This window comes from Larus michahellis, chromosome 4 (assembly GCF_964199755.1).
Source record: "Larus michahellis chromosome 4, bLarMic1.1, whole genome shotgun sequence".
In the NCBI taxonomy this organism is placed as follows: Eukaryota; Metazoa; Chordata; class Aves; order Charadriiformes; family Laridae; genus Larus; species Larus michahellis.
The window spans coordinates 16,395,607-16,413,581 of record NC_133899.1 but is presented as its reverse complement, the minus strand read 5'-3'; the positions used below and the strand labels follow the sequence as shown (position 1 = coordinate 16,413,581).

The 17,975-nt window shown below is 40.4% G+C and overlaps 1 protein-coding gene across 1 annotated transcript; it reads left to right on the top strand.

Annotated features, from left to right (window-relative positions):
- Positions 1-5,562: 5,562 nt before the first annotated feature.
- On the top strand, positions 5,563-17,337 carry SNX20 (sorting nexin 20). The gene is made up of 4 exons (XM_074583103.1): positions 5,563-5,710; positions 7,584-7,761; positions 9,754-9,905; positions 12,448-17,337. Exons 2-4 carry the CDS (start codon positions 7,596-7,598, stop codon positions 13,114-13,116), a joined length of 987 nt encoding a protein of 328 aa, XP_074439204.1. The 5' UTR covers positions 5,563-5,710; positions 7,584-7,595; the 3' UTR covers positions 13,117-17,337.
- The last annotated feature ends 638 nt before the right edge of the window (positions 17,338-17,975 follow it).

Sequence of the window (17,975 nt, the reverse complement as noted above, 5' to 3'; positions counted from 1 at the left end):
AGGTCAGAACGCAGCGGCTGGCGGAACGCTCCCCCTCGGGGGCGATGATTGGCTGTCCAGAGCGCGAAGGCGAGACGTCGATAGCTACGGCGGGGCTGATTGGGCGGCGCGTGCGTGTGCCGCCGTTGACGGCGGAGGCGGGGCTAGCGGGCGCCGAGCCTCCGCGGCGCCCACCGGCACGACAGCCACCGCGGATCCGGTCCCGGTGCCGCTTCTGCTGGAGGCCCGGCCGGGCCGCTCCAGCTTCGGACAGGGCGCGCGCCTGCGTCCGGGTCCGTGGGCGGCAGTCCCACCCGTGGGCTGTGGGCGACGCGCGGCCCCGGGCCTGTGCGACCCGCCGTGCTCCCGCCGGCTGAGCGGGGACGGTGGCCGGCTCCGGGCCCGCAGCGCGGCTGAGTCTCGGGGCCCGGCGGCGGGTGACGCTGGCTGCCCCCGGGCGGCCGGCAGCCCTGTGGTGAACACGCGGGAGGCAGTGGGAGTGTCCGGCGGGCAGCGGAACCTCTCCGCTCGGCGCGCTGTTCCCCGGTACACGGCGCTGAGTAACCGCGGGGTAACTGCAGCGTCCCCACGAAGCAGGCGGCTGCCGGGGAACCGCTCGTGAACGTCAGGCCTGCTCTGGCCTCAGTATCCTGCTCTGAAATACTTTTACTCCGGAAATGTCAGTAGTGCTACTGAGTGTCTGATTTAATAAAAGCCAAGTGTAGCTTGTCTTTAACCGACCCGCGTTTGAGTGCGGCTGTCGCCTGAATGCTGTTCTATTTTATCCACCAAGCATCAGTGTGGTTTATATATAGTCAACTCCTTAAATAATGAGTGAGAGAACAAATTCCAGAATAGAAGAATTGCACAAGAGGAGGGTTATGTTTAAAGGCTCTATTCACGCATTCAGCATTTCCAGAAGACAACACTTACTTCTAGAGAAGATTTTTTTTTTTAATCACAGAGTTTTCTAAACTGCTGGTCTAAATTGCATTTCAAAAACACTTCTGAAATTTGGTACTGCTAGAAATGGACTTCCTACAAAGAAGCATCTTTGAAAAAAACAGCATATGATGATGTACCTAAGGTAGTTGCAGTAAAGTTGACATATTTCCACTTTCCTGGTTTCTTAGCATCTTTAACACGTTTTTACGTACTTTAGTAACATGTGCAGTTCCACGCTAGCTAAATTAAAGGCTATTCCCTCTCAGTCTCCAGAACCTAGAGAGTCAGTGGAGAGATCCAGAGCAGCCTGGGGCTGGGCTCCTGAGCTCTGAAGCAAAGTGGGTGGCTACCAGGGCTTGTGGCAAGCGGATGGGGAGGCACAACACCAGCTTCTGTCAGCACAGGTATGTGCCAGACGGAAAAGACACGGTCTGAGCATTGAAAACTAGCAGGAGCTTATTGGAAACTCCTGAGGAAACGATGAGATTCCATCTACTGTGGAACGAATGCTCACACTAATAATTTCATTTAGTCACTTAGGAGCAAAACTGCATTTTAAAGTCATATTTAATTTCTAAAGGATAAATAGTAGCGAAAAGATACTAAGATTTATGTGTTACCTCTCTTCATTTTGCAGAAAGGCAGGTGGTAAACCCAAGCTATGCTCTGCTGATCCTCAAGGTGGCTATCTACACACAGCAGCTGCATTTTCCTCCAGTTGTACAGCTGCCTTGTATGCTACTACAAAATGCATTAGCACGTCTGCTATAAATCCTGTTATCCCAAATTTCACTATGTTTACATTTTGAATATAAATAAATTACACGTGGAACATGACTGTAAGTATTAGCCTAAGCACACCATAATTATATTTGAGAAGAAAAGGGGACAGACATATTATAAGAATAAAATATCAAAATACTTGATAGGAATGACTACATGTGGTACACCTAATAACTCAAAACCAAATATTTACAAATATTTCTCTATTCTGTGTAGTTATGTACTTATCCCTCTATGATTTCAGCAGGAAAACTGACCAACACAGACTGTTTCGAAAGCCTGTCACCCTACAGACAGAATAGTGCTTGTGAAAAGTAGCCCAAGTTAATACGCGGTTGCCCCGCTGGGCTCGCAGCACCGCTCTGTGTCACTGGCAGCCCCCAGATGAAAGGCAGGGCCAGGCTCTTGTTTACTCCGGAGCTCCTTCATGCTCCCTCAGAAGTATAAAGGAGTTGCGGAGTGATAACAGGGCTTTGGCAGCATAAAATGGCCTGTTACGTTTCTTTCATGTTGAAAACCCTGTCAGTAACACCAGCACAAGATATTTGCCATTAAACAGCGAATTATTTCTTTAAACCACACTCCTGTTAAGAGAGAGATGTTTTGTAATAATGAAGTGTGGTAAACAAATTCCACTTTCAAATGACACAACACTATACAATTAAATATTGCATAAATAGCATAGAACAGAATTTTGTGCTGTGCCAAGATAGGAGTATGGTATTCGTTTATCACAGTATCACCCCAAAAATGCATAATATTCATGCAGAACAGCGAGATTTTTCTGCTATTTCAAACATGGAAATGGTAGGTATTTATCCAGCTGCGTTAAAAAAAGAGAGCAAAGGTTCCTGTAGAAGCATCAAAGACAACATTACAGCACACTCTAAATATTAGTTATGTGATAAAAGGGGACTCGGATAAATATGTTATTTCTGCCTCCTCTTGTTTTCTCTCATTAGCTACAGTTCTAATGAATGATTTGGTAAAATAAATAAGGTTTCATTACATAGTTTGGGGCCTGAGAGGGAAAAGCAGCACAGGCTCTATGAGGTTGCCTGGAGCTGTATTTCTTAGGACAGAAGCTGAAGAGTATTTTGTAATAGGGATATTACAGCCCACGTTCTTGAACAAGAATAAGACCTTCCTGTGCCTATAATAAAACACCAATAAAATCTGGCAGTAAACTGCAATTTGTATATAACATTGTTTTATCTCGCAATTTTTCAAGCTGATACCAGCTTCGTATTCTATGGTTAAATATTGCGTCTGTCTGGGTTTATGTAATCTGTCTGATTGGGAGGATGTGAACTGCCCAAATCAGGGTATAAATCAAGGCAAGATGTTTTATGCTATTGCAACAGCCCCTTCCGGTCCTTTAACTATCAAAAGCACAAACACGGTCTTTCAATACAGGCATCCCTACCATGGCATCGCAAGGCTATCTCATCTGGGGGCTGGTTACGAAGTTTTAGATGTCAGCTTCCAGGTTAGTCTTCCTAAAATGAGTCCTTTAATCTTAAATTGGTATGGAGGACTTAACTCCTATGACAACCACCTTCTATGCACTGCAGTGTTGTGATTTTAACCTTCCCTCGCTCCTACGTTATTGCAGAGCACTCTTTTTCCATATCCCTTCGTAGATGCAGTGTGCTCTTTATGCGTGCCAGACAAAATCAGTGTTTTCACAGAATACAAACTCCAAGGAAGCCAGTGTGTGAGGATCCCTTTCCACCACTGCGTATGACAGAACATGCTTTTCCATTAAAATTTACCACAGTTTTATGAATAGTCAGATACATCCATGGTGTAAGTGCACTTGCCCATCTCTCAGAAAGGTATGCTGCCATTGTGAAAATTCCCCTTTTCCACTGCTTAACCGCTTACACAGCATTTGACTGTTGGAAGTGTAATGGAGAATCCAAGAAGAAAGATACTAGTTACGTATTCTGCTAGCACACACCACCGTATACTCTAGACTTTTTTTAAATGTGCTAAACAAGTAGACATTTAGGAAAGTAAAATGCTGCCAGACTAACAAGACTAGGTCCCAGTGCAAGGCCAAGTGCTCTCTGGACCAAACACCAGCTCATGGGAGCAGGATGAGGAGGAGCAGCCTTCTAAACCCACTGTGGGTGTCACGACTCCTGGGCACGGGGAACCTGTTCAGGAACCAGCTGTGACCATAACAGCTGGCTCTACTAAGGCAGGCAGAATTCTTGCAGAACACCCTTCATTTGTAAATTATTTCGTGTTAGTCAGCCATGCTCGTAATAACAGATTTCACTTTTTTTTAGTCATCCAGGTTAATTTGACCAGGACTTACTTATTCTGAAATAATTGAAAGTAGAGGTCATACTTAATATACTGAAAAATATACTTTCCTCTTTTCTTTTAGCTTTATCAAGAGCAGGACAATAGCACTAAGCATCACAAAATAATACATTGCTTTTTGGCAACACATAAATTAACAGAATCAGAATTCAAAGCTTCGATACATCTGTGAACTGTCAGCATGAGTGAAAAGCACTGAAATCCCCCTTGGATTTTGCTTACAATTGTAACCAAACCCATAAATCTAACTTTAAAAGAATGAGACTTGAGCCAGAAACCCATGCCTTGTCTACACTTAAAAGAGTTGGCTGGTATAGCTACACCTTAGAGCTGTATTGGCAAGCACAGATTTCTTTTCTGGTGTAACTTAAATCACTTTCCACATGGAACATGCTAAACTGGCTAAAGGACTCTGCCAATATAACGGCATCTACACTAGGGCTTTTGCCAGTATGGCTGTAGCTGCATGGGAGTGATTTTTCATCGTTCTGACAGCTATTTTGGCAAAACTTCCACATTCAGACTGAGTCCAAGTTAAAGTTGGCATTGTTTTATGTTGCAAAGAAAGCAGAAGAGAAGCGCTGCCAGTTTATGGCCCTGGTTTTACATTATTTTAAATTGTTTGTTCTAAAGGAATGTGTGGGGCAGGATCCATGTGGTCCTTTGGATGTTTGCCTCCCACATTTGTGCTGCATTAAAATCGCTTGGTTTTTCAGTGAGTGAGCTTTGGCAATGGGGAAACTTACATTACTAAAAAAAGATAGCATCCATATTATTCACCCCAGAAACAGCTATCCTGATGCTTTAAAGCAAATTTCCGAAGTGAAGTGAACCGCAAAAGGAAACATCTGGGCCAAAGGACATGTGGATTAATGCATCATTCTTCTTCACTTTGTCCTCAGTTCAACAAAGAATTTAAGCACAGGATTAATTGTAGGCACACACGTAAGCCCATTTCAAGTTTAGTAGTCATGTCAGATATGATAATGCTCCTTTTTGAACTTTAATTAAGCAGATATTTGAAATTAATCATACATTTAAGCACTGTGCGGAAACAGGATTTCTGTCAGGAGTGCAGGTTTACAGAGAGTAAGGCTATTTATTGTGGTACCATCTGCATTTTCTTTCCTGAACTGCATGTTAAGTCTGTATGTCCCAAAGGGCATATTTTTCCACATAAATACATTTGCATATTTGGCTCTTTTTTCCTAATCTCTCTTTGGCTAAGTGTGGGGGTTTTTTTGGTTTCAGAAATCCACGCAGAGGAGTTTACATTGATTTTATAATTGTATTGACTGTCGAACTCTTTCCTCTGCCAGACTGTGTGTTTGCACGTGTAATCCTGACGCTGGGGTCTGCGAACCTGCCCGTGCTGCTGGCGCTGCGCTGCGCACACAGGCCGTGCCTCGCCCACTGGCAGCGCGAGGGCTGGTGGAGGCAGATAGGAAATTTCATGCGCAATCAGTCAGCACTGAACCAGTCAGCCAATTGGATGAGGAAGTCTGATTTAATCAAGGCTTCTTCCTTCCTTTTTGTAAAACACAGAATGTGCCTGTTAGAAGAAAACACAGACATATTTTTCTGCGTTTTGAAAATGCGAAGCAGGCTTTTCATGACTTCGCCCAGACTGCACACGCACCACAACTAAAAGCTCTTCATCGGTTTCCAGGTGAGTATTTTGTGCACTTTGGTTTCTAGTGTCACTTACAGCTCCGTGAAGCAGCTGGAGCGGCGTTTACCCTGAAACGGAACAGAATGAGTGTCTGTTCGAAGTAAAATTGTGTAATTTGTTGCAGGGTTTTTGTATTGGTTTGGATTTTTTTAATATGTAGAAATAGATAGTAGCTTAGTTAAAAGAGCTCACAATGATTTGTAGCTGTGAAAATAAAACTTTAGATGAAGTACAGATAGTTTTCAAGGCAGATATATTCAAGGTAGACTTGTATATCATTCACTTCTGCATTCTTCTGTTTACAAGTGTTTTGTGTTTCTACGGTAAACCATGTTTTAAAGTAGTATTTTTTATATATACACAAATATATACAAGTTTTATGTATATAAAGTTATACATACATACAAAAAGATATATATCTTGAATATAAATTGATTTTTCTTATAAGGTTGTACCAACTCACAACTTAAAGAGGACTAGAAGAACAGTGAGAACTTTCACCTACTAGTCCAAAGTCCAAAAATAAGGGCTTCCATGATGCTCTTACTAAGGAGGATGACAACATGTATGTACTTGCTTAAGCAAGCCAGGCAAAGGAGGGTTTTCTGTTACAGGAAACTGGTTTGCACTTCCATTATTTCCAGTGGGCAAAGTAATTGCTTTTCTTTTTATAGCCTTGCAGTTTGTCAGAAATCAATAGGTCTGCTGAAGAAGTTTCCTCACCTCTGTATTGCATAACTGCATGGTAGGCAAGTGGAGGCAAAGTGATATGTACTAACATCCCTGTCCTAAACCCTCTCATTACTTAATAACCACTGCTTGAGGATTATTTTTACGTTTGTAGTAGAGTTGTGGCTTTTTTCAAAAGTAGGTTGTTGTTCTGTTATTTTATTTTCACCTGTTGGCTGAATTGTAAGCAACACTTCTCTCATGCTAACAGAACACAGCACCCTGGCAAAATTGTTAGGAAGCTTTTAGAACTTTTTCAACTGCTAGTATAATGCAGTGCTGTAACAGGTAGGGTTTTTTAAAAAAAAACCTCAAACATCCTGGGGAGACATTTATGCGGCAGAACAGCCAATCTGGTCTATGGAGTAGGAGTATATTGCCTTAGGCATTTTATCAGTATGTGGTAAAATAGTAGTCCTAGTAGAACAGGCATACAGATCTACAAGCAGAGCGTATAGGTTAAAAAGACAAGTAAAAGGAGAATGCTTCTTCATAATAATTAGAAAACTCAGTTCTCCTTCCACCTAGCCATTGTCAGATTCAGTTGTTCAGTACAGAGACAAGTCTCTGGAGAGAACCTGAAACTGTGAAATATGACAAAAGTATTATACTATTTTAGATATCACACTATTTTGCCCTACAGGTTGTGATTAAGAACAAATGGCAAGTTTTGGAGTCTTGAGAACAGTAAATTCTAGCAGTATAAAAGAGCCAGGCTGCTAGTTATACTAATGAGCTCCAAGATTTTAGTTCATCTGAACTCAGACTTGCAAGTTTGAGGGGAAAATACAAGGAGAAAAAATCTGCCCCCACTAAAGTTTAGGTCAAAATTCTCACAGATAAGAATGGAAACTGGAGTTCCCCACCTAATCTTATTCAACATAACTTCTTATGGCTTTCATGTTTGATTTTAATCTGCCAAAAAGATACCCAAACACTTAGAGTGGTAATGGTAACAGGAACGGTTCTTCACTTGTAGCTATGTAGATATTTCTATTTATTACTTTAGTTTTTATGAAACTATGGTTGCCCTCATACAAGTTCACAGAGAACAATGAGTAAGTCAATAAAAAAGATTTCCAGACTGGATGCTTTAAAGGCATGCTACTGAGAAATATCATATTTTTTTGTAATCTTTCAGTGATAGCTTGCAATGGACCAAGACTCACACTGCACAGCAGAAAGGGAACTGTTGGAAGCTGTAAGCAGGATTACTACATTTTCTACCACAAGTCCCTCTGAAGAAGAACAAAATCAACCCAAAGCTGAAATTTCATGTCAAGTGAGAAAAGAAAACCCAGAAAAAGATGACCTGCAAGGTTGATGCTATCCTTTAATTTTATTTTTCATGTAGCTATTTATGCCATTAACCTTTAATATAAAAAATTTTTCTTTATTTATTGCAGCAGTAGTCCAGATTTACACTGCTTTACTCCATTGAAAATAAGCCTTGATTAAACTTGTAGTAATAATGTAGCAATAGTAAAACAGATGCACATCCTTGTATGTATATACATACACAGTTTTCCTTTTAAATCCCTTGTGCCTAAAATGTATTCCAGATTTAATTTACACACCAGGGACCAAAATAGTGATCATCAGATGGCCTGTCTCAGGAGTGCTTTTTCTGTACATCACAAAATCTGAACTTCTTGGCAATATCACCAAGGACACCAAGATTGAAGCTAACCTCCAGCAGTAGTCTCTCGCATGCCTTATAAAGAGGCAGCACTGAACTTATACTATGCCTAAGATTGCTGTCATCTGGTATTAAATAAAATGTTATCTATAATCCAAAATATATATAATCTCATCAAGATTTTCAGCCTGCAAAGATGTCATAAACACTACCCCTCTTAGGAAATATATGTATAATGGAAGATTGAGCCAAACCCCAAAGGCCTTGATAATTGAAACTATATGGCCAAATGATTAAGAACATGTTAAAGTGGGGCCACTGAAGGAGTACTATGGTGCCTTTACAGTTCTATTTCTGCATCAAGCTGTAATCTTCTGTCCTGGTTCCGGTGGGGATAGGGTTAACTTTTCCTGGTATTCCATGCCATGTGAGCCACGCCCACCCTGAGCTGCCGGGGGAGGGGGCAGGAACTTGCTGCTTAAAAGCGGGCTGGGGCGTCCCGGGTCCGGCCGGTCGGCGAGCGGCGGGGAGCGGCGGAGCGGCGGTCCCGTAATCGCGTTTGTATATTCCCCTGTCCGTGTTGTTGTTGTTTGCCTGTTCCCTTTGCTGTTCTGTTAAACTGCTTTTGTCCCAACCCAAGAGTCTTGCCTTTTCTTACGATCCTTCCTGTGTTAGGAAGGCACGTGCGAGCGGCACGTGGTTCTTTGTTGCCATCTGAGGCTAAACCACGACACTTCCCATTCACTTGTGGTCATCCACCTCCATTGCCTGAATGTTAGATACATTGCAGATTGACTTCACCTGACTGCATTGACAGAGACATTATTGATTGGAAATTGGGACTTGTGTCCCCACTGAAATACAAATATTCAATTTCTTTTATCTGCTTTGCTAGCCTCTATGCCACCTGATGAAAACTGTTGTCAGTAGATTTCAAAGACAGAGAAATCACCCTTTTGAAAAGCTACATCAAATTCCCCTGTAAGCAAACTCTTCAACCAGCTGTCCTACATTTTTATATATGCATATGTAGATATATTTTTGTGTGCGGCTGTGGGGGAAGAGAGAGAGGAAGGGAGGGAGGTATATAGAATATTTGTAGCTGAACTGTGGCATCAGTTCAGCTACAAGAGAAAAAGAGGATGTGAGAATTCCTCCTTCAGCTGAGCTGAAGTTTCTCTTTTTCTGAGTTTCTCCTTTAAGGTTAGGATATTCGTGTTTTCTCAGCTTTCGCCTGTTACTGCACAAACCGAATAGGGTCAGTATTTGAACATATGTCTGAATTTGCAGCTGCATTGTACTATCTCCTCCTTTTAGCAACAAAGAAGCTTCTGATTACGAAGACTGAACCTGCATTTCTTCTGGGTTGGTGAAGCTGCTCAAACTGTGCCTGAGGTTACAACCTGGACATACAACACTTCTTGTCAGTACTTTTTTCTATATCTTTGTATTCTGTGGCCAATTTGGTGTCTTTCAAAATTTCAGACCACAATAGCTTTCCTCAAAGAATCCGTACCCGTTTTTATTAGCAGTGCAATTGCTTATTTTATCAGTCTTTAGGTCTTGCTGTTACAGCAACAGAAATTCTAGGATCTCCTTTCACAATAAATGCATGAGTCTTCTTTCCAAATGTAAAGATTACAATCTGAAATATGAAATATATTGTTTTTAGATTCCAGTGCATCCCTAAGTCCCAACTCATCAATGACCACAAAGGAGCTTCAGGAATATTGGAGGAATGAAAAATGCCAGTACAGACAAGTCAAACTCCTTTTTGAAATCCCATCAACCAGAATTGTAGAGCACCGCTTATCTAAATACGTGGTAAGCTAAGAAATGAATATGTAAGAAGATCATTAATTTTTATTCACTCTACAGGGGTCTGCACAGCACACAGCATGCCTCACTACATGAAAGTCTTACCAAGGGCCAAGTTTTGCAACCCATGATCATACTGAGTAGAACCTGTTCTCACTGATCATATGGGCATAGCTGGTGGAATCTGCCCCTAAAAAAACCCTCTGATAATCAGTTCACAAAATCTGCAGCAGTGGAAATGCGATACCAAGTAAATTAGTAGCGCAAGTATCCTTAAAACCCAGAGGCTTGTCAAAATTAAGGAAATTCAAACAAATATAAAAATATAGTTGCACTTCCACTGAACTAGCCTGCTGTAGCAGCTGCATTACATTTGTGTAACTTCCACATCAGAGATTTATGTTAGCAAAAGTGCAAAATTCTTTGATGTTGACAATGTCTAAGACATCCTCCAGCTAGATCGCTTGGGATCATTCCCCTTCCCTACACAGAGCTCCATTAGATGGCATATTTCTGTCATATTTTTAAGGTGAAACATAAGTACGAGTAACAACAGAACTGGCTGGATTTTTGTATCTTTACTCACGGTACTGACACTTGGTTTTTATTTCTGATTCTGCTCCTGGCTCTCAGGAGGACTGATCTAGAGCAAGCTTCTTTCAGTACTCCTGTGAAATTCAGATTCTTTCTTTGCAACAACCTCTGAGATCTGTAGGTGAAAAATGCTAAGAATCATCCTAGTGTTGCTGATACTGGGTGATGCAGCAGAATTTGAAGCAGGTAATGTTCTGGGGACTGTCCTAAGGTCTTGTTGCATGCTATACACACCTACTTAGATGCCAGTCTTGCATACACTCAATAGTATCCAGCTTGTTGAATGGTTAAAAATTATTTTAAAATAACTGTATGAGAACAAGAGTATCATTCAGTGTATGTGCAGGTAGTTAAACTTAGTCATAAGTTCCACACCTAGGCAAAAATATTTACATTACAAGAAAATTTAGCCAATTTGAATGACAGTGTAATTAAATTCTATTTCTTGCCTTTTTCATGCACACTCCACAAATAAAAAAACAAGTACTTGTAAATTATTCATTTAACTGCCTTGATAAAATGATAGCTTAAAAAATTGCTCTTATGATTGTTTTGGATATGCATCAAGCATATATACACTGTTCAGCAGGGAGCAGGACAAAGTATAGGAAAATGTCACCGTGCTTACAAATGATAAGAGATCAGAGAATTCAGCTCAAATTTAGAAACCTTTCAAGGAGCGCCTGTAAAGATCATTTATGAAGATTAAAAGAGAGGATTTCTCTTTAAGAAAAAACAGGGAAGATAATCAGACAGATACTAGTCCTAGTACGGGTTTGTACACTTCAACAGCAGCAAAGAAAACTGGCATTACAAGAACTGCTCTGTTTCCTGTATAATTCAATGGGAACAGGGTGATGTTGAATGTGAACATGGTCATCATCCAAAAGCCAACAAGGTCAACAGTCCATGTCCTTAGCTAGTGTACAGTGACACAGTTAAGCTGGCCTCAGTGGAGCTGCACTGGTTTACACACATTAGGGATTTGGCCCTTCCTCAACATCATTATGCTTGGATCAGGACCAGCAGAGAATCTATTTGTACAACACATAACACACAATTTTATTTTGCAGCTATTTTTCTAATATCACATTTATTATAGTCATTTTGAGGCTAGTGAAGAGCTGAGGAAGACATACTCTTGAGCACTGTTAATGTGGGACTGCGTTGCTGTTAGTGAAGGATTTTGGATAGCAAACAGATTTTTGTAGAAATGTCACTTTTTTTTTTGTTGCATTATTCATATGCCAAGTAAGTTTGAATAACAGGACAATGATTTAGAGGGGAAAGAAGGCTTTGGACTTCCTCCATCTTATTTTTGCATGCACCAAATATTACTGCCAAATACTCCCTCTCCTTCCACAGCATTAATAACACCCCCAAATCCCTAGAAATGCCTGATACAAACAACATTTCTGAGTATTACGACCAATGTAAAATAGATTACATTCAATATTAAGTCTGTGGAATCCATTCAGTTCACTGAAGATGATTGATTGCAGCAGACATGGCTGTTATAAACAAAGTACAGCTACAGAAATGCTAAGTGATTTTACGTCTGTTCCTAGATTCAGTCTGTTCCTAGCTCACCGCTCCCAGCACCTTGCAGGATGGGATCTGTTAGCATATTGTTTATCTACAACTTATTTACATGCTAAGGCTAAGTCTGGTGACAAAAGTCCAAAATAGCAGGAGGTGGGAATTACTAATTTGATGGCTGCAGATTTCAAAGATCAGGCCTACACGGACCATACACCATAATCTCAGGCAGCAACTAATTTAGCAGCACTGCTATAAATATACAAGATTACACACATAAAATTGGTGCAGGAAGGTTTTGTCTGGTGGAATATACAAGGACGAAGTATTTTCAAAGATATAACAGACAAAATCTGACTGCACTGGGGCTAGAATGGTCCTTCTCATGCTTATTTTTCTATTTGATTGTGTTTAGATGTATAAAATCATCATTTTGCAAACAGGAAGTTTTGACAGCAACAAGTCTGTAATTGAACGGCGTTATTCAGATTTTGAGAAACTGCACAGAAATCTGCTGGAGGAGTTTAGGGAAGAAATGGAAGATGTGACCTTTCCCAAAAAAACTCTAACAGGGAACTTCACAGAAGAAGTAATCAATGAGAGAAAATTAGCCTTCAAGGACTACTTGAGACTTCTCTATTCTATGAAGTATATCCGAAGATCAAAAAAATTTATTGACTTTTTAACAAGACTGGAGCTTCAGGAAGCATATGGTTGCCTGCGGGGTGGCCACTACACCAAAGCTTTGGAAATCCTTTTAGAAGTCATTGGTCTGCAGGAAAGGCTGACGAGAGGCAACCCTGTTTCAATTGTCCCTACTCTCTGTGCTATCGTCGTGTGCCACAAGGACCTGGAAAATCCAGCAAGTGCCTTTGAATACGGAGAAAAAGCTCTATCACGCCTTCGTGTGCATACCAGCCACAGGTATTATATTCCTTTGTTAGAAACAATGATCACTTTGGCATATGAACTTGGCAAGGATTTTCTGTCTTTGCAAGAAAAACTGGAAGAATGGAAGGCAAAAAAAGATCCCATACGGGTTTTTACCCTGAAAGAACTTGCAGTTCGGGAGTATGTACAATGAACACAAGAAACAATTCCATTAAAGAGCAAAGCTGTCAGCTCTTTTTCTCCAAATACAAACTCGTGAAAGAGTAAGAACTGGAAATTACCTGTTTGGCTAACGTAACTTTATAGTAATAGAAAAAAATTAAATCAAATATCTTTCATGTTCAAAAGGGACATTAACATTTATGTTGGAAAATATTATATTTACTCTACAGATATAAGAAGCACCTAGGCTTATTAAGGCTTTTGGAAAGAAATTTGCAACAAAAAAAATCATTTATGATTTGCTTATTTTGAAAATAGACTATTTCGTGTGAAAAGTCAGAACAGGAAAATACAATTAATAAAGCAGTTATGAGCTTGCAGAATCAGAGCCATCAGAGCTCATGTGGAAACTACTTCCTTTCAAGAAGAGAAGCATCTCCTCAGTCGATGCAATCTAAAGGATGCATCTTCAGACACTGAATGTAGTTTTTCACTCTTCCAGCTGAAGCCTGGTCAAACAACACTTGCCGTTTCTGAGAATGATGGGATTGGTCCTGTTCCCACTGAAGTCAACTGCTGTGGGTGGGAGGACCTGGGGGGAGGCTTACAATCAGCTTTGGTAGGAGCAAAAAATACAAGCAATGATCATTCCACCAGAGATGAGGGAATATGCTTCATTTCCCTTTTGTAGCTGATACAGTTTTATGACTTGCACTGAAGGCATATTCTTGTTTGGGGTGATCTTTAAGTACAGCTCTGACCAGGCTAGAAAATTCATACCACATGCACTACGTACATAATGGAAAGGAACCACAGAAGACTGCTGCTGAGGAGAACATCTGGCTAATATAATGCTAACATTTAATTCTGATTATCAAGCTGTGAGACACTTGGTTAACAATCAGTCTGTGTTAAGCATGTGCTTCCCTGTTGTCTTTCAGAGGTTTGTGTAAACTGAGCATTGCCTTAGCTTTACAGCCTGGTACACCATGCAAATATCATCCTGGTGGCACTGTGATATTACAGTTAATTCTTTCAGGGATCCAACCCACATAAACAAATACTAAGCTTGTCTTGGCCTTGCATTCTTGTGAAGCTTCCTACAAGCTGAAAAAGTCTCTGTTTACCTGCTTCTGTAATTTCTCTCAACTTTATTATTTCTCCCATACACTTATTTTAATAATCTGGTAAATGAATTCTCATAAATATTGTCATTAACTTGTCATGCTAGCATAGGTCATTATTCTCTGCTGAATGTAGTCCAGTGACTACTTTCAGGCCTGTACTACAGGTACAGATACTACACGTGTCACAATGACACTGTCTATAAATTAAGAATAACTGTATTAACTTACCTCCCAGACACATAAAAGAATAACATAATTAAAAGCGCACTGAACCTGAAAAACATTGTTTTGCATTGTTACAAGAAGGATGTCTTGGAAAAAATACAGAATAATAGGAGTGTCTAGGGTGGAAAGTTAGTATTTTAAGTAGCTATTAACAGCTAGGAATTAAATTCAAAATATGTGGATTATTTGTTATTTGACAATTATTATTTTTTCTAGTTATACGAGAAGTAAGAGAATTAAGGATCGTTAATTAAGAGTCTTAAGGACTAATCTTCCCATAACATACCACATTGCAGGACAGTTAAAATGGATCAAAAGTAACACCTTAGAGGATCATGTCTGAATCGGTAACAAAGTGGTGAAGAAGAAAGTATGTCAGGGGTCTGCACCACACTCAGGCGACTTGAAGTTAAGGCAGAAAGGAAGCGTGGCCATCATGCCGCTCTATCTCCTCAGCAGTTTATGGTGAAAGACCAAAAGAATAGGGAAAAATAATTTTCCCCCTTTTGCTCCCTCCGCTCATTGTATGCAGTGTCCCAGGCACAGCTGCCTTGGATTCTCCTCAGGTTTCTATGAGACAGTACTTGAGTAGCTAATTGTGTCCACAGACTCTCACCCTATGGCTGACTACAGGATTAGAGAGTCCATAAGTACTTGTCTAGCAAGGATAAGTACCAGGAAAGCAGCACATCAGAGAAATCTTACTTAACCTTTACTTATGGTAATACTATAACTTTCCATCTCTGAAGGATTAACCGATCCAAAGCTAACCAATTTTTGTTGGCATGGCAGTGCACATTAGGACTATGAGGAGGTGCTATTTGGCTAAGAGAAAAATTTACATAATTCAAAAGGCACTAAAATAAACAGTTCCAAAAACACCCACTGTTTTGTTGGTATAAGCCAAATTTCTTCTGAGAATGCTTTTCCATAAAATGTACTAGCAGAGTTTTGTCAGCAAAACAGTCCTAGAATAGGTCACTTTGTCCCTATGCACCAGAAGGCAGAGGTCAGTCTCCTTGCATTATGGGGGAAAATGAACTAAATAAATACAAGATTGGTATGAAGAAAGAACTGTGTGTTAGACAATTCCTCCCACACTGAACTTCTTTAATGCAGAGCCTTTTCAGTAGGGCATCTCTGGCAACCAGTCAGCTACAATGTCTTCAGAGCTACCTGGGGAGAACGTATCATCTCCCTCACTCAGAGGACTGATTTCAATTTCTGCTGCATTAAGACTTCCAGTCAAGCCACTTCATGTACGAATCCGCAGAGCCTACAACATGTGTCATCAAATGGTCAAGCGTAGTGTTCATAAAATCAGTTTGTGATTTCATTACTATTACAATACAAGAAAATTAAAACTCCCCCAACAATTCAACCTCCCCCAAGCAAATCATGTATGTATTCCCTTCCTACAAACGCAGAGCCTGTGACCTTCAGATTTACTAATCTCTTCAGAGATGACATTGAAAATTCCTGGAAAGAGAAAACTAGTATGGTGATGGCAATAAATGGGGACCCACGGGGCCTAGATTTCACCTAGAGCTCTGCCACAGACTTGGTCTGAAATTTGCACAAGTAACTTAACCTCTGTGCTCCTAAAGTTTCCTCATTCAGGTTTTCAGTACTTACTGAACAGAAAAGCTGTGAAACTTGACCAAATATGTTAACTCCAACATTTAGTTTAGAAATGTGCATTGGTATGGAAGCAATTTTGATTTGTACAAGCCTATTCCATTTCTTGAAGATATCTTGAAATGGAAGTGAACTTAGAGACAGTAAGGTGCCAAACCTGTGTGCTTATTGTTGATTGCATAGTTTCTTACTAATGCAGTCTTATTTTAGAATCTGGTGTTACTTTCCTTATAGACTAGAAAAATTACAAAATTATCTGTTTATTGCACTGGACTGTAGTGAGACTATGCTGGCTCATCAGCTCCATAGGCAATCGGCCAGTTCTGATTTCCTAGCTGTGTACTCTCAGAGACTGCTTGGACCTGCCAAAAGAATTCTGCTTTCATTTACTCGTATTTCAAAAGCCAACTTCTGCATATTCTTTCTTACTTGATTTTTACAGCAAAGTGAGTATTCGGCAGTTACTTGTTATTAAACTAAAAGGTAAGGGCATTTCTGCTCTCATACTGACCCTATTATCGTCCACTTGGAACGACAGCCTGCAAGGACCGGGTTCCCTCTGCCTGTTCATGTGACTTTATCTTCCACAGTTAAAACTTGTAGCCAGGCAGGGCTGATTTCCTGGCGGGAGTCAGAGAGGATTAGTCTCTTTCCCTGTTAACATTACCCAGTGCAGGGATACAGTAGGGGCTGCAGAGCCCCCAGTCATTAATTGAATTGGTCCTGGCTTTTTCATAAGATGTATAAAAATTAAACAGGTGCTCTCCACATGCCACCACATCTTGTTTTTTCTCTGAATAATGTTTTAAGAATGGCTCAAGAAGGAAATAGCTAACATTTTAATCCACATCTATCTGTCTTGCTTATCTATTGCCCTTCCCAAACTCTTGTCAAGAAGCCCTTAGAGAAATGATGACAAAAATCCTTACACACTCTCCATAGGGTTTGTATGTCCCCGCAGTACACATCCCACCTTTCCAGGTGTCAAGCCAGCAAAAGTGAACAGCACAGCATCAGTGAAGCTATTTTGGAAGAAGAAAACTCTGGCACTACCACACATGCAAGAATAGAACATAAATTAAGCAAGCAGGTGGTTCCTGCTTCCAGCCAGCCATTTCACTTTCACTCTTCATTGCTGTATAATATTTGAGTGATAAAAGCATGTTTTATAAATAAATCAATTTCGTCCATTTCCTGTCTCCCAAAACAATGTGTGCTTTTTACAAATAATGTCTTCTGTTGAATAAAATAAATGGAAATGAGCCGTTGCTGGTATTTGTCCTGTTTGCATTATTAACATTCATCAGCCATTCTCTGTACCTGGAAGGCAGCTGGAGTCAACAGGCAGAATGTCTGGAGACCCAAGCTCTGTGCTTGGCAACGTCACAAGCCCACCGAGTGACCTTCATCAGGTCTAACTGAATCTCAGATTTCTTTTGAATACCAATATTGCTTTGCTCTCTACTATAAAGCTATGTTTTACTTGTATTTTATCAGTACATTCCAATGTATCATATTCCCCATTTTACAGCTGGGGGAATTGTGGTACAAAGAAGAGAAGTGATTTTTCCTGAAGTCTGAAACAGTGGCCTGGAGACCACACTAACTGTCTGGAGAAATAATTAAGCACAACTGGCATCACACCTTCGCAAAACAGAGGCATGTTACAGTTGCATGTTCTTAAGTTCATCTTGCATGGACAACAGCAACACAACTTAATTTTTGCCTGATACCATACACCTGAGACAATTGCATGTGATGTCTATGGAAGGGGAAAGAGTTGACTAAGTCTAAATAATTAATATATTTAAAGAACTAATAAGTGGTTGAATAGGGAAAATATTTTAACCACTACTTTATAAAAATAACAAAGCAGAAAGTCTTGCATAAGACATTTTTA

What these genes read in the sequence shown, in the direction of transcription:
- SNX20 (XM_074583103.1), top strand. Translation starts at nt 7,596, where the DNA reads ATGGACCAAGACTCACACTGCACAGCAGAAAGGGAACTGTTGGAAGCT. An exon ending in AGAAAAAGATGACCTGCAAG is followed by an intron (nt 7,762 to 9,753) that starts GTTGATGCTATC and finishes TATTGTTTTTAG; the next exon opens with ATTCCAGTGCATCCCTAAGT. An exon ending in ACCGCTTATCTAAATACGTG is followed by an intron (nt 9,906 to 12,447) that starts GTAAGCTAAGAA and finishes GATTGTGTTTAG; the next exon opens with ATGTATAAAATCATCATTTT.